The sequence below is a fragment of the Chamaea fasciata genome, unplaced genomic scaffold (genome assembly GCF_029207755.1).
Source record: "Chamaea fasciata isolate MVZ Bird 193981 ecotype frontalis unplaced genomic scaffold, bChaFas1.0.hap1 SCAF_9, whole genome shotgun sequence".
Classification (NCBI taxonomy): Eukaryota; Metazoa; Chordata; class Aves; order Passeriformes; family Sylviidae; genus Chamaea; species Chamaea fasciata.
Genome location: NW_027094094.1, coordinates 11,969,880 through 11,986,121, shown reverse-complemented (window position 1 = coordinate 11,986,121; position 16,242 = coordinate 11,969,880). Strand labels below are relative to the sequence as shown.

Here is a 16,242-nt window from a genome sequence, read left to right as displayed (position 1 = left end):
GCCAAGAAACAGATTTTCCTTTGCAGAGGAATCGATTCACCATAATGTAGTAATTTCACTCTCTGGTAATTAAAAAGCTTAACCTCTAACTCACACTTCCAAGCATTTGCTCAGATGGAGGAAAACTAACAAAAACAGTCAGAGGCATCACCAGAACCACCCCTGTGAAAGGCCTAATTCCCTATATTGCTTTAATTAAAAGTGGATGAATAACAATCTCTCAGTCCAGAGACCTTTAAGAGAAAGAAAGTCAATCTACAGGCTTATGAAAATAAAACAGGAGGATGGAAACAAACACAAAAATCCTGCCAGTTTTAGGGCTTACCAGAGGATTATAACATCTGGGCTCTCTTTGCAAGGGGAGGTGAACAGAGAAATGGATGGTGTAGAGAGGACACAACCACCCCTTCAAGTGAGTAACGTGCACAGTGAGCTGTTGATGGGAGAAGAGGAGCAGAAAGCTACAGAGAGGCAACAGCCTTGCCCACATATTCCTGTCTTCACGGCTGCCTGGAGGAACACTCCTATCTGCTGACACCACAGAACAAAGGATCTGGTTTAATTGCAAAAAAACAAAAACAGGCCCAGCAGAGAAAATCCAAATAGATGATGAGTATAGCTGACCTCCAGTGAAACAGAGAACAAGTTGTGAGGAATAATCTAATCCATAAAAGCTAAGTATTTATCATCACTCTTGCAGCAAGAGACCACCCTGCTCCAGAGGACCTCTGCAAACAGATGTGAGCTAGGAGGCTTTTAACACAGCAACACCACCAGCCAGGGCATAGGTAACTACAGAAGGACTTTCCTGCTGCAGTATTTGAGTGCTAAAAAGTGTTTTCATGGATTTATTCTTCTATCACATGGGGAGATATGGCAATTCTACTTTGTCTCTCTTCTTCCACAGTACAATATCTCCAGAGTGTCTGGGGGTAGATTTAGACCCCATTTATTCTACTTGAGCCCCCAGATCTTCTATTCCCTATTTGTAAAGAACTTCCGACAGTGGGGAAAACTAGTGACGCATCTTGGGGGAAGAGAGAAATTGAAACCAAGCCCCCAAAGTGGGCTCCAGCCCCCTCACCTGGTCCCACGTGCCCAGGGTAAGCCTGCAAGGTCGTGGGAGCAGGACATCATCTTGGGCTGCAGCAGTGTCAACTCACGCAGGCACACAATGAACCAAACTCAACTGCTTTTCCACTTGGGCCAGAGAAAATTAAAACCTTGTGGAAGCCACTTTGTCTTAAAAAGAAAGCAAGTTTACTTTTCTTAGCTTTATTACAACTTAGCCTTCTTATCAGTTTGATTTCATTCTTAAATCATTTTAAACCCTAGCATCATATAATCTGGCAGCTACAGTGATGGGTTTTACACAGAAAAACAAAGGGAAAAGGTTTTAGAAAGCACTCAGACCCGCTGTGACTGCTCCTGCTGAAGTCAACAGTAAATCCAATTATACCACTGGGAGCAGAGGTCAAGGCTGAGCAGGCTTGACACTACAGAAACTTATGGGTGGGATTTTCAATCTCTTCAAAACCGATCACTAATAACAAAGTATATTAAAAGTAAAGAGCTAAGTTGTGACCCTGAAAATATTTACATATGTGCCTAGCTCACAGATTGTAAGTAATTATGGGAGGCCTGATTTCTCTCACTTTCTTTAATGAAAGCCAGGAATAAGGCCCCAGATGCATGGAAAACTTTGGCTCATGGAGAGGGTCAGTTACAATGATTTTGGTGGAATTACTCATGCTCTGCAGAGACTTTGAGCACAGGCCTGCACACAGCAAGACTTCTTAGAAACACCAGGATCTTCCTAAACCCTCAGCTGCATTCTGACATGCAAATACACCAAATGTGAGGCAGGACTTTTGGGGCTGTGATGGTGCTGGATAACAGCATTAAAATCCATTCTGTTCTAACTGACTGTAGCAAAACTTGGACCAGAAAATGAAGGCTAGTCAAGAAAAACTGGAGGGGTGTGTGTGTTTTATTATTTGTGCAGATCTGACATTGTGACATGAATTAAACTAACTTCAAAGGATGAAACATCATTATTACAAAGCACTGCATTGAGTATAACCATTTCCAGGCTATTATGCAAGCCCAACTGAAATAATATTATGGGTACAGGATTATTCTTGTTCTCTGTTAATTCCAAGAGGAAGAGTGGTGTGACTTATTTTCTCATCCTGACAAATCATCTCAAGGCACTGCTGAATCAGACATGCTTGCAGCTTAAGAGGAAATAGGTAAAAATGTTCAGTTTCTATTACTAAGTTTGAGGATTCATTAACAGGAATGTAAAACTAAACCTCATTTAAATCCCCTCATTGTTCACCATATAAATCCTTAGATTGTGTAGTTACACTGGAATGAGAAGGAAAAAAAAAAAAAAAAGATTAAGAGGAGGCGACTTCCCAGCTATTCGTTTCCAGGCAGTTTCACTCCCAGGTTCCTGCACAATACAGCAGTCTTCCCTGCAAACGTTTCAGGGGAAATGCTTTACTTGCATAAAGGCTGCAACTGTTCCCACTGAAGTGAAGCCGTAAAACTATTGCAGTTGAACCAAAACCTGATAACAGCTTAATGGCATAAAGCAATATTTGGACTAAATTGAGCCTGATCATATCACTCTAAAGTTCTTTTCCAAGTTAAAAGGCTTTTATTTATAGTCTTTACTTACACCCAAGAGACTTTGACATATTTTAACTAACCTGCCTTCCTTGTCTTCTTAACCTTGGTCCCTTTCCAAGAAAAAAGATGTCATCTGACCACGAACAGGGTTTGATTTCCAACAGCAGAATTAACCCACAACAAATCCCTTGTGCTTATTCACTGAGTGATGGTGCATGTTCTGGGGAGTGAGCTTAGCAAGTATTTCCTTGATGAAAGGGGTGGAGGGCAACAGGCTGGAGTTACCTCTCCTACCACGTCAACTACTTCCATGAAACAAATCTTTGAATCCCACCTATTCCAACTCTTCTGGTTTCACAGACAGCTCTGAGAGAGCAGACTACAGCAAGACCCACCAGCGGATTGGTGTCACTCACTGAATCTCCTCACACACATCACCCCATGCTGACAGTCACCTCAGGCTGCTGCACTGCAGAAACACAGCTTAGACTATGCAATCCTGGCTACAAATACAAACTGGACAAGGCAAAGCATACTGCAGCCTTCCCTTGACCTGCTGGGTACAGACAGGAGGGACTTCAGAAATGCCCCAGTGGTCAGATACCACTGCAGCCACCACCACAGCCAAGGGGGGCTAATGCAAGGACAGCTCAGCAATATTTAAAGACCCAAGAGAGTCAATTCACCCTCTCTGACAGAAATGGAGAAAAAAAAATGTTTAGGGTGAGGGAAAGAAATTGAAAACAAGTATTAGATCAGGTTGAACAATGCCATGACCACAAGAAAAGCCTTTTTCTGTCTCTGAGGGTCTTCCTTCTGACTTGTGTCCAAGGGTGTTTTCAATCAGATCTAGTGATGTGCCTCTGAGTGCCTCCTCTGCTCACAACATAGTTCATGTCTGCTCCAGACCTGGCTGGTGGCAGGCATGTGACGTGGGGATGGCAACACACAAGATGCCGCAGTCCCCAGATCCTGGACATCTCAACTGCCTGCAGCAGCATTACCCTGGAATGCTTTGTGCCTTCATCTCCCAAACACCCTTTCCATGGCCGCTGTGCTCTCTGGGAATGAGCAGGGGTACTGGTTACCTCACTAGCAGGGGTATGTCACTACCTTGGCTTTGTTAGACTTTGTTAGACCAAGAAATGGGAAAGGAGGCCCAGGCAGGTGACTCAAGCAAGCTCTTGGTGGTCCAGCAGCACATCCCTGGCTGTGGGAGGCAGCAGGGAGCAGGTGGGTCAAGCAGTGCAGGATCACACTCCAGCAGAGCAGCTTTTGCTTGGCAGACAGTGTCCTCCCTTCCAGCTGCCGGCAGCCCACTGGTGGCTCCCGCAGCTCCCCATGTGCCAGAGCCAGCAGCAAGCAACCCCTTCTTCTCCCAAACTCTGGAAGAAGACGGTAGCTGGGGCATTGTGCAAGAGTAAATATTTACATAGCCAGGGCCTTCCTTCCCCTGCCCTGTATTTTCTCCCCTTCTTAAAAAGTCACAGATCAGCTGTTTCCATAATTGTGCAGGAAATGAGTTCCCTGCTGGCTGGCAGCTTAACACTCACATGTAGCTGCACCACTCACCTCTGCTGCTGGCCCCTGCATCCACCCAGAATCTTGGGAAGATATGGCCAGAGGGGAAATGGGACAGCCAGGGATGTGGCCACAGAGCTGCCTGTGACTGTCGCAGTCCTTCTCACAGCTGCAGCTTAGAGGAACCCCTATTCCCTGGTCTACGGGTCAGATCAGGATCCCAGGAGACCCAACACACTGTTTATGCTGCTTCAGAGCAAACATCCAAACCAGACTAACAGAGTTTCCTGCCTGCACACAGCGGCAAGCGCACTCAGGAAATTCAGGCATATTTCAAGCTTGCAACTTCTTCTTTGTTCTTCGGACAAAGCCTTGCTCACTGGAGATGTTGCTAAAAGGATTATTATCTATAGGAGACTTCTTTTCCCAAGAGGAAATCTGCTAAACACACAAATCTGCATTTGCTGTGTTTTGTAGGAGGCGGGATTAGTACAGGAACATTCCTCCTTCTGCTCTCCGCATCTAACGATTTAAATAGACCAGCCATGACGACACTGCCCACTGGGAATAGGCCTAAATGCCTTTCTCCTGTACTCCAGTCTGATGGTTTTACTCCTTGCCTGAGATGATAGCAAACTACCCAGCCTTTGGTGAGAAGAGTTGGAAGAATTTGGTGGGAATCACATTTAACAGTGCACTCAGTGAAAAGTGAAGTGTGTCCATCAGCCTGAGCACCAATAAAATCCCATCATGAGCAAACCAGATTGCAAATGTTTTGCTTATTCCAAGTCAGCCCAGTGCTGTTGAGAGCCCTGCATACAAGAAGCACTCTGCAAGCCTGAACTTGCTGATGCTTAGGATGTAAAAGCAAAAGGAATGTAATTTTCCACTCTTTATTTAGAGGTAGCAAAACCCTGATAGAAAACGACATGGTGGAAGTGCTTAACTTCAGACCCACGGAAATTTGAGGGCAACCATTAATTACCTCAGTCCTGCATACAAGCCTGGGGCCTGTATTAGCACCTCTCTGAATGGAAGAAGCTCAAGAGGATTGAATTTCCCACTTCTAGGACTTACTTTCCTTTCCTCATCTACCTACCCCTGGTTTCCTCTTTCTAATTCCCATGTTATTTCCTTCTCTCTACCTCAGCTTCCCCTTTAAATGGGACTAAACTCTAAAAAAGAAACCCCACAGGGGACTAGACACTGCCATGGGTTATTTCATTATCATGAAAATAGATTAACTTTGGCAAATCCCTGCCTGTAGTATCCCCTCACTCTGCTCCTGAGTATAAAGATCCCCTTATGAGTAACGACAATGTTCATGAGAGCCTGGAAAAAGTTACATTGTGGAGCAGGGAGGTCTGTAAACACACTACAGTAGAGAACATCACCATCTAAAAAGCTCAACAGATAGAGAAAATAAAGTAGGAGAAATCAAGCAGCAAATTCCCAGGTTCATTGTTTCCAATCTACAGGAAAAAAAATAATCACAACCTATTTTAAGCATGTGAGTGTATAAATAAATCAGCTGGCCAAGCCAAAAGGCAAAGTGGGCTGAAAACAGATTCAAACATAGGTCTAGACTATTACTTAGCTGTGAATCTCAGCTGGGCCCTTCTCTCTTGTATTGCCCAGGCTACTTAAATTTGAACACAACAAAGACAAGATTAGGTAGATAAGTAATGTCCAGAGCCTGTGGGGCTGCAAAGCCATCTGAGTCCCTGGCAAGCTTGACTACTGTGTTAAAAAGTACTTTCATTGTATAGGCCATTTGTTGATGGATTGTGGGAAAAAGCCAGATTTCAGAGCAGAGAGGAAGACAAGCAAACCCTTATATAAAGTCACCCTCTCTCCAGTCTGTGGGTTGAATGCAGAATGCTCTCAGACTTGCTACATACCACCCACTTCAGATTACAGACTTGCAGAGTTATTTTTAAAAAGTAATTATAGTAGTAGAGGGCACACTCATCTGGAACGGCTGCCTGAGGAAACGACGAGCCCAATGCAGCTCAAACTGCTTTTCAAGTCTATAATCGTGTTTATTTATTGCCTTTTAAAACAAGAATCAAAATCCAACTAATTTCTGAGCAAAAATGTCTGTATATTTCCCCAAGGAGTCCAGGCAGCTAGACTACACTGAAAACCTTCCCTGGCCTTTCAGTCTAGCATCCAGAGCTGCAAAAAAAATAAATAATCCCCATTAGCTCTGGCTTCGAGGAAACCCAGACCCAAATCCCTTTTCATTCTTTGTTTTTCCTAGAAACTATGGCTTGATCATTACAAAATCCTCATCAGGAGATTCAAGTGGTCTAATGAGAGGCACATCATGTTTTGCATATGCTGATTTCTGCCCAGAGGTAGTTTCTGGTTGAGCAAAACATGAGCTCTTAACCTGTGTGAGAAGAGTGGGTTTACAAGCCCCAGAAAAAGATTCTGTAGCTTTTTTCTATTCCAGCCCATTATTTAAGCTGTCAGCTGGTGGATTTTGGATCTGTATGCTGAGAAAGGACTCAGAAGAGTCTGAGAGAAGGGGACCAGGTATTTGGGCATATACCAGCATTAATTCTTCCCACTTTTTCTTCCTTTTGTAATGGAACCAGACCCTTGTTTCATGCCCTATTAATGCCCAAAGACCCTCAAAAGGTCCAGCCTGTGAAACAGACTCAGCATACAAGGCCAGCAGCCCCCTGTACTCCAGCCAGGGGGGGCTCCTGACAGCCCATTCCTCAGTGGGCAGCTCTGAAAGCTGGCTCTGGCCATGCCTTTTCCACAGCCTTCTCAATAGGCAGCAGCCTTAGGGCATCCTATGACCTCATACTTGACGACTTGTCTTTCAAGAAGAAAACACTTAAAACCTAAAAATATCTCCACAGAGCCTAAAGAAAAGAATATGCCTGTTCCCCTTAAAATCATCAATCCTCTTGCCGCCCGCCTGAGGAACAGCCGCTTCCTCCCGGCAGCCCCTGCTTTCCCTTCAAGCCCAGAGCCGACAGGAAATCCATTCTCCTCTTGTGAGAGACAGGAGATGAATTTTCCACAATAGCTCTCCTAGCAAGGCAGAAAATAGAAAGACACAATAGAAACCGTGAACTCAAACAATAGGAGCTGCTGAAGGGCAGCTCACCAGAAGCTCGGCATCACCCAAGTCCTAAATAAGCTGGAGTGGAAAGAAGCCAAGGACCTGTTAGCTGTCTTGCTAACACAATATCCAGGCTCAAACATAAGCTGGTTTTAAACCTGGAAGCACTCTCCCCTTTCAGAGCACAGGCAGGAAAATATAAAATAGGCATATTAAAATGAAATTGCACTGCATTATGGAATGGCCCCCCAAAAAGATTTCCATAACTCTTCAATCCCACAGCATCTCATGCCACAGTGCCATGGGTCACCTCTCCATCCTCTGAGGCAGCTCCTCAGAGATGGGAACAGAGGACTGCAATGCTGCAGGAGGTGTAAGGGGATGGGGCCAGAGCTCCTCTTTCTTCGGGAGTATGTTGCCTCGCATTCAGAAAAGCACAGCAGAACATCTTTGTTATTGATGTTACACAGGTAAGGCTCAGCAAACCAGACATCTGAGACTCTGCAGTGTGTGTGTGTGTATGCCCATCATGCCTGTAAGACTACCCCTGCATATTAAAGGAACACTGTTTCAAAAAACTTAATTCATATTTTAATGTAAAACGTAAGATGTGCCTTGATAAAGAGAATTTTATCTGATCTCTCTTGAGTTTTTTTATCTTTATGCTGCTTTTTGCCTGGCTTTGAACTGCTGCAACACTGTTCATTTCTGAGTAGGTCAGAAATGAAATTCTGAGGAATTCAAAATTACTCCAAAGAAAAAGTTTAAATCACTCACTAATAATCTGCTGCCCTGGCTCAGACTGACGAAGGACAGAATAATCAAAAATTAAAAACAAATCCGTAATTTGCACATAAAATACAGCTAAGAATTAGGACAGCGAATGCATTTCCTTTTAAATGCTCTGCTAGCAACCAGCTCTCCAAGGGAGAAAATAACCTGCAATAAAAATATCTCTAAAAGTTCTAAGGCTCCTCTTTGGCCAGTGTGTGCCTTACAGTCATCATCCCCCTGCCTCCCAAGGTGGGCAGAATAAATGTTGAAAGCACTTTCCATGCACTGCACCCTGCTGAAATGCAGCACCTTCGACAAAATGACACACGGCCAAATCCTAATTTTGCTGGCGCTGGTTCCAATTTACACAGGTGGAACATGAATGGCTGGATCTGAGGGTCACTGCGGTGCTGGCTGTGTGAGGATGAACCCATCAGCTCTGCTCCAGCACATGATCTCTGAACAAAACACTGCTCCTCCTCCAGCCCGGAACAAAACAAAAGGCAAAAGCTGGAATATACAAAGGTGAGAGGAAAAAAACCAAACCCAAACAAACCCTGTTCTCATCACCGTGGACAAAATTCTGCTGTTGCCAACCTACTGAAGCCCTTTTCCTCAGTTTCGTCTTCCCCAAAAGACACCACTGGAAAGGGGAGGGAGAAAACACCAGACCCAACACCTCGAACCGAAACCAAGCAGCAGACATAAGCACCTGGGATGCAGTTCATCGGCAGATCTCCTTCCCCACCGCAGCCCGGCAGCGGCAGAAGCAGAGGTGAGGAAGGTCCCAGCCGGCATCGGCGAGAGGTTATTCCCCATCCTCCCGCATTGTGCAAAGCGGGGAGGCTCCCGCGGGCAGCCCCCGGCAGCCCCAGGTATCTGGGCGGTGCTGGCCCGGCCGCCCGCGCCCTCCCCGGGCGAACCTCTCCCTTCCCGCAGCCCTCCTGACTCACACATGGCTCTGCCCTCGGCTGGGCTCGCTCCTCCGACTCCCCTGTGCCGCAGGAACAGCCTCCAGCAAACCTCAGGCTGCCGGAGACTGGGGGCTTCTCTGGGGAACCGGGAGCCTTGCCCAGGGATTAGGCAGCCAGGCAAAGCCCTCCAGGCAGGGATCAGCTCACCCCACTCCCACCCACTGCTCCAGGCGGGAGCAGCTCGCCACAGCTCTGGAGCAGAAAACAGGGCCCAACTCGCACTACCAGCAGGGATCTCTGCCGCCCTGGATTTGCTGCCTGTCCTTAAAACGCCTCAGCAGGCACACAGTGTGCTTCTGCTACCCACGAAGGAGAAAGTCCCGGGGACCCCTCTGAGATGGTGCCGGAGTGTTTCTCTTCTCAGGGGCAAAGCAGGTCAGTGGGGCACAGCAAGGTGACAGCAGTCGGGTGACATCTCATCCCCCATGCTGGCACCCCTCCCAGTGCCCTGGGACACAGCCACCAAGATACACTGACAGCACGCACCCCAAAAAGGATCATTTCCTCTTTCCTCACCCTAGTCAAGAAAGGAGGAACACCTGAGTGGGGAAAAAAGGAAGAGAGAAGGCGCCTCTCTGAGAGAAGCTCCAAGCACTGAAGGCAAGGACTGGAACCCGGCTGCGGTGTAGCTCCTCCAGCTGCCTGACCAAGCTGGTAGGGCAGCCTGCACTGATCATCCTGCTCCACTGGGACAGGACTCAGCTTCCCAAGAGTTAGGAAAACCAAGCACACAAAGTAGTCTCCTCGAACAGGATGTCTCCCTCTCCAGGCAGCTTGGAAGCTGCAGAGCAGACACCCAGTGAAGACTTTCCCCTTCTGGCACATCCTTTGCAAAAATCTTCTGTTTCTTCAGTGGGGTCAAAAACGGCTTGAAGTCCAACAGAGATCAAGCTGGAATTGGTGCGGGAAATGCAAGGGGCTGCCATCATCAATGGCCAGCCCTCCATGCCATGGCAAGGCCAAGCCTCTGTCCAAGGCAGGGATCTGCAGCCCAGCAGACACAATGATTTCATGCCATGCAGTGCATTTTCCCCAGGGCTGCACTTTGGAAGACACAGTGGAGCAAGAAGAGCTGACATCCCTCCAGCTTTGTCTCCAGATGGCTCTCCCACTTAGTGCCAAGAGAAAAGAAAAACAATGCAAGCCCTGGAGTCTTGGGTCAACCACTGCAAAACTGTTAATCCCAGAGTTGCATTGCCCTGTCTCTGCCATTTCATTTGCCACTGTGGTCTCCAGTAGACGAGTCTTCTCCTTCCAGCTGAAATTCCTTCATTAATTACCTCAAGATCCCTGGAAAAGGGAGCCCAAATCCAAAACGCCTTTTCTCTGCTGATGCAGATGTCCTCCTGACAGGGAGGGAGCAAAACTACTCATCCACACTCCAAAGATCGTTCTTCAGATATGCAGCAGGTGAGGTGATGGAGAAATCAGTGTATTGCAAATGGGTTCGACCAACAGCCACACCGGTAAATTCAAACAGCACTTTCCATCCATATCTTTCTTCTTAGAGCAACAAACTGTCTTTGCTCTAGAGAGGGGTTTTTGAAGCAAATTTTGTACTGAGTCTTCCACAGACTCCCTTCAATTTAAAAAAAAAAAAAATCATACCGCCAGCTACAAAAATGCTCTCCAGCCAATCCACAGAGCTTCTTATGCAGTTTTCTTGTGCGCAACACCTCCTGATGCAGGATTTTCCAACTTTAAAAATGGAAATCAGAGAGAAGAACGGAAAAAGTCATGGAAAGAAGATAAAATGAGGGAAGGAGATGAAAATATCACTTTTGTCCTCTCAGTATGGTTAAAAAAAATCTCAAAAAAATTGAAGGCAAAGAAGTCACTCTCAAAAAGAAAAAAAAAACAACAACCTACAAAACTGTCCACAAGACGTTTTCTACAGGACTACCTGGCACTGCTTATAATTTCCTTGCACGTCTTTGTGGCACTGAAGGCCATTGACTCCTTGTTTGTGTAAGGGAGAAGTGATGGTTAATATATTTGAAGAAAGAAATTGATGAAAATAAGACAAAGATGTCTGAAGGAAAGAAGAACTGCACTTTCCTACTGCTGAACCGATTCTCCTTGGGGGGCAAGGCTCTGAACCCCATTACATTTTCCTTGGTTTTACAGGTAAAAGGTTTCCAGCACAGTAAAGCACTAATTATTTCAGGAGACCACTGATAAACAGGAGTTTGGAACAGGATGGAAATATGCCAACTTCCTAAGCCAGAGTGGATGGGGGAGATTTGTCCTACCCTGCAAGTGGCACAGCAAACCCTGGGCATTCAGAGCCCAGCATGCAGAACCACTCCAGCTTGGCTGAATCAGGCCCACAATAAGCAAGCAGGACCACAACATCTTCATAAAGTGGGATTTAAGTACAAACATCTGCCTTGCCATTTTTTAATTAAGGGAGTTTATAGCTAGGTATTCGTTTCCGTAATCCACGGCTCCAGCTACAGAATTGCCATGCATATTCTAATTTTGGCAGCTAGTTTATTTAACAGAGTTTGACATTGTTTGACATTTAGCTGAGTCACCTTGTTCCTGGGTAAAGCAACAAGGGCTGTTCAGCAGTTCAACAAGAAAGAGGCAGAGATTTGATATCAAAAGTAGAACATATATCACAGAAATTTTAAATTAAATACAGCTGAGGTCTATTCTGTTCTGGCAGCTTCTCTCTTTGGGACACTAAGTCAACCCAAATGTTTTCCAGATATAACTCTTCCCCTCAAGGACATGTGGCACTACCATCTCCCTCATGTCTGGAGGGTGGGAAGGGTAGGAAGTGTTGTAATGGGCATATGGGGTTTATCTCACCCTCTGCAAATATCACACACCCATATATCAGAACATCCATCACTAGCATCTGTACAAAAGCTGAGGAGCAGCCACCTGCAGTCAGCCAACATTTTTCTAGGTGAAAATAAAACAGATAGGCCAGTGACAGTCAGTACAGGAGGAAAAAATGCTACCTGCAGGCAGGATTTTCCTACAGCACCTCATGTGAAGCCATCTGCACTCCTGTAGCAGGACCTCAAAATATTTTCCAGTAAGAAAAGCAGACCAGCAGTATCCATTCTTATCACAAAGAGGTTCCATAAAGTGATTTGTCTATAAGTTTGTTGGTGGTACAGCTAAAAAGAGAGCCCACTCTTAGACTTCTCTCCTCATCCCAGATAGGAAATGGATGGCAACACCACCTTCCTCTGGCTACAGAGTCTGGATGCAGCACAGAACACTGCAGAGAGAAAACCCCGAGCTTGGGACTCGAGCCATAGACCTCTGGGACCCCCTAGCCATAGACCTTCCACAAGGTCTATGGAGGCTGCCAAGACACTGCCAGGCAGCTGTGCTGCCCTGCTGTGGCTCTGATGCTTGTGTTGTGTATTTGGGCTGCTGTTTTTTAAGTCCCTACTCCCCAATAACCTTGGAACTGTGCTCACCACACATCTGGAGGTGTGCTTTGTCTACAAATAGCATTAGGGACCATAGCATGCTCCTGGAGAGGACTAAGCCCTCCCATCCCAGCTTCTCTTCACAGAGAAGAGCTTAAAAGAAGAGCTGGGATCTCCTTTTTATAGCAACAGACAGAACAGACCTTTTAACGGGCTGAAAATACTCCATTTATCCTGGCAGGCAGTGCAGCAAGCCAAACTTTAAGCCAACAGCCAGAATCATGCAGTCAGACAAGAGGGAGCTGGCCAGAGCCTGCAATTCCACGAGCACATTGTGGTCTGGCTCATCTCCCCCATGCCATCCCTGCAGCCACTACTGGAAGAAGCTATGTAGAAGAGTGTGCTGTTACTCCGAGGACAGGATACCCATCATGTTCATGCCCCCTACAAAAGGTGTCAGAGGGACAGTGTCTCAGGTTAAAAAGATAAGTAAATATCTTTTTGGCCAGCATTGCAGAAATCCCTGTTTGCATTTAACCTTCCTTCAGTTTCCTTTCTATCGCAGGGCAGCTCCAGTTATTCATTCCTTATTGTACAGTAACAGTGTCTGCAGAGCCACAGCACGCAGAAATGACAAAGACTGACTCTGGTCCCCAGTGGTCTCCCAAATGGTGGCTGCCTGGTTGCGCCCCAAAGACACAGCCCCCCAGAAGTCATCAAATCCCTTTGTGTAACAGGGCACAAACCAACCTGAATCTGAACAGCTGATTCAAGATCCCCTGAGAGCCCTAAACACCATGCCAGCTATTTCAGGAGGAGGTGGAGGTCTGGTATCACAAGGCTGGGTGTATGAGGTCCCAGGGAAAAGGCATTTTTAAGAATGGTCACAAAAAGTACTAGAGACAGTAGCTGGGGGACTGCAGTCTCCAGCTGCTCTCAGCCACCTTATTTCGGGCTTTTCCCACAGCATTACCTGGTAGAAAAGGAATGATTCTTTGCTTGGGATCTTTCTGGCCTCCTTCAATAGGGAACTTGTCCAGAAGCTGCATCTGCAAAGAAAGCACAACAAACACCTTAGGGGGAAACATGGACCACCTGCATAGGGATCAGGGGATCTCTTGGTTTGTGTGGGGTTTAAGACAAAAGCAACTGCAGGGATTGCTTTGTCTTGCTGGAGGGGAGCCTGTACTTAAAAAGGTATGATACAGTTAACTCCAAGAAAGGGAGGGCAAATTTCTGGCAGCACAAAGGGGCTGGGACAGGGCCCAGGCAGACAGCTGAGCCTAGCCTTGCTGTCATTCTAAAATTAGGCTCTCAGTTTTTGCTACAAAACACATGCCTTGTCTCTAATACACAGTCTGCCTGTGCTGGTGGAGCAACAGGTTTTACCTGTCCATCTGACAGACCACCCTCCTGGTTAAAAATGCTGCTCAAGCATCCAGATTAAAGCATACCTAATAAAACACCTGCCCTGCTTTTATGGCAGACCCAAAAAAGAGCTCCTGTTCTCCCAGGGAGACAGAGATGGGGCTTTGGGGAATACCTTCCACTGCAGTCCCTACATGGAGGACAGCAGTCAAGGAGGCCTCAGAGAGCAAAGCATCCCAGAGAACACCAGCCCCACGAATGGCCTGAAAGCAGAGCTCATGGTGGGTGTGCTCTCAGCCCAGTACCCTTTAGTACATGGTTTCCTAGCCCAGGAAAGCTGCATGCTGATCTGACATTCCTAAAGGAGTCCTACGATATATCCTTGTAGGATAAGACCTGATGGATAAGTGCCACTGAGGCTGAAGACCAGCTGAAAGGCCTCAGACAGAAAGATGCACCTGCTCTAGTGACACCTTCATGGACTTGCCCCAAAAAAGACCAGCTCCAGCCCTGACAACTGCCAGAGCCTCTCATCTCTCCCATTCATCCTCTGCAACCTTTCACTCTCATTCAGCACATGGTGCTACCAAGACAGAGACCCAAATCTTCACATTCTGTTTCACTTCTCCCCATGTGTCCTATGCATGATGTCTCCATGATGCTCAATGTCCCCTCCCTACTCAGAAGCCCTGGCTCCCTCAGGCAGGGGGAACTCCAAAGCTCCTGCCACCCCCAGGGCTCCATTCCAACAGACCAAGAGAGACATCTTTAAACTCACAGTCCACAGCTCCTGTGATCTCTGAGGAAGGCAAGGAAGGAAAAGCAAGCAGTTGTGTTACTCGCCCCTGCAGAACCCCCATCTCCTCACCTCAGCTGGATCTACAGCTCAACAGAAATACGCAAAGTGGCAGCAAGAGCTGGGGAAGGGAGGGGATACTCATCAATCAGTATTTAATCTCATCAGTGCTACGTGTCCAACAGGGAGGCTGTGCAAGTTAACAGCGGTTTTGCTAGCTTGACATATTTTCTTTTAAAAATATTTTTTTGCTAACTTGGGGAAAAACCAGTCAGAATTATTTTTATTACTTTTTACTGGTTTTGTTTTAAGCACGCAGAATCCCTCTCGTCTTCTACCGCACACAACATCTCCAGCGTTTTCACCATATGGCACAGCAAACCAAAGATCAAGAGGAAACTCAAGAGTAGAAGGAACATCTGTGCAGGAGAAGAACTTAAAAGATCCCACATGTTTCCCCATCAGGGAGTCAGCCTGGTAAATAAATAGACCATAACTTTGTGGATTGTTAGCTAACTCACTTTTCTGCCTACAGAGACACGTTTTTTATTAAAAATGGGAAATTTTATTTTCTTGTAGGTAGGGCTCTGGATGTCTGAGGTCAGGCATGGGCAGGAGTTCCCTTCAAAGAAGAGGGGAAAAAAAAAGAGGGGGAGAGAATCCCCACCTACTCACTTGAAGTTTCGCTGTTGCTACAGTTTTAGCCAGGAAAGCAATTCTCACTTTACCATGTGGTGACTGATTGAAGCTGGAACTGATACAGTCAAATTCCCAGGGTTATTCTTGGAGTTAGATTAGCTTGGCTAATACAAGCCTTTTTAACCACATCAAGAGAGCCACAATGTGTATAACTTAGTGCTATTTATCTAAAGGGTGGATATCAGCAAAATAGATACAATAAACTGAAGCTGGAAGAGTTTGGCTAAGTTTTCCTAAGTTTTCCTAAACTACACTTTCCACCCCAGCTCTTGCCTCCACTGGGAAGGGCTGGATGGCAAGGAGCTGGGGGAGGCAGGGGCACTCTGGAAGCCATGGATCCTTCAGGATGTTAAAGTCAAATAAAGTGCAGCAGAAGCAGGGAGCCTTCCTCAGCACTTTCCTGCACCCAGTTCTGCCATTCAAAGCCAGTACAATTAGAGCTAAAGTCCTAGAAAAGCAGGATTCTGTATCCTCCCACCCACAGTAAAGGATGCAAAGTGGAAGATGAGGAAGAGATGTACATAGGAGAAAAAAACCATCAGTGGACCTGAATGAAACATCCCAAATCTTCCAAAGATGATGGGGTGTCCCGAGCCAATGCCAATGCCTAACATACTCACTCAGCCCAGCTCTGGTAAGAGGAGGCAAAGGGAGTAGCTGGGAATGAAGAAAGTTAAGGGCTGAACTACCAAAACTCCTTCTGGTAGGCACAGCCCTTTCCTCACATGATTAACAGACAAAGACTGATAAACAGATTTTCAGTTCTCTTAATTAGATGTCTGCAGAGCATCTGAAAGTTGAAAACTCTTTTGTCTGTGACAAATGTTTTCCCATTAAAGGAAGTTATTCTTGTTATAACTGCAAATACACATATGATTGATGAAAAAACCCTTCATCTAATGCCCCCAGTTACTCTGCTCAGACATGGGCAGTCTCCACATGTTCTTGCTCACATCTTTGATATGTGACAGTTAACTTAGGGACTAAGTTTGCTAA

The 16,242-nt window shown here is 46.2% G+C and overlaps 1 protein-coding gene across 3 annotated transcripts in view; it reads right to left on the bottom strand.

Annotated features, from left to right (window-relative positions):
• The window catches only part of SH3PXD2A (SH3 and PX domains 2A), a 248,717-nt gene that overhangs the window by 165,226 nt on the left and 67,249 nt on the right, over window positions 1-16,242 (bottom strand). For all 3 annotated transcript variants that reach the window (XM_066190976.1, XM_066190978.1, XM_066190977.1), the window contains exon 3: window positions 13,357-13,432. In XM_066190976.1, the coding sequence (XP_066047073.1) occupies window positions 13,357-13,432 (76 nt within the window). The remainder of the gene's footprint in view (window positions 1-13,356; window positions 13,433-16,242) is intronic.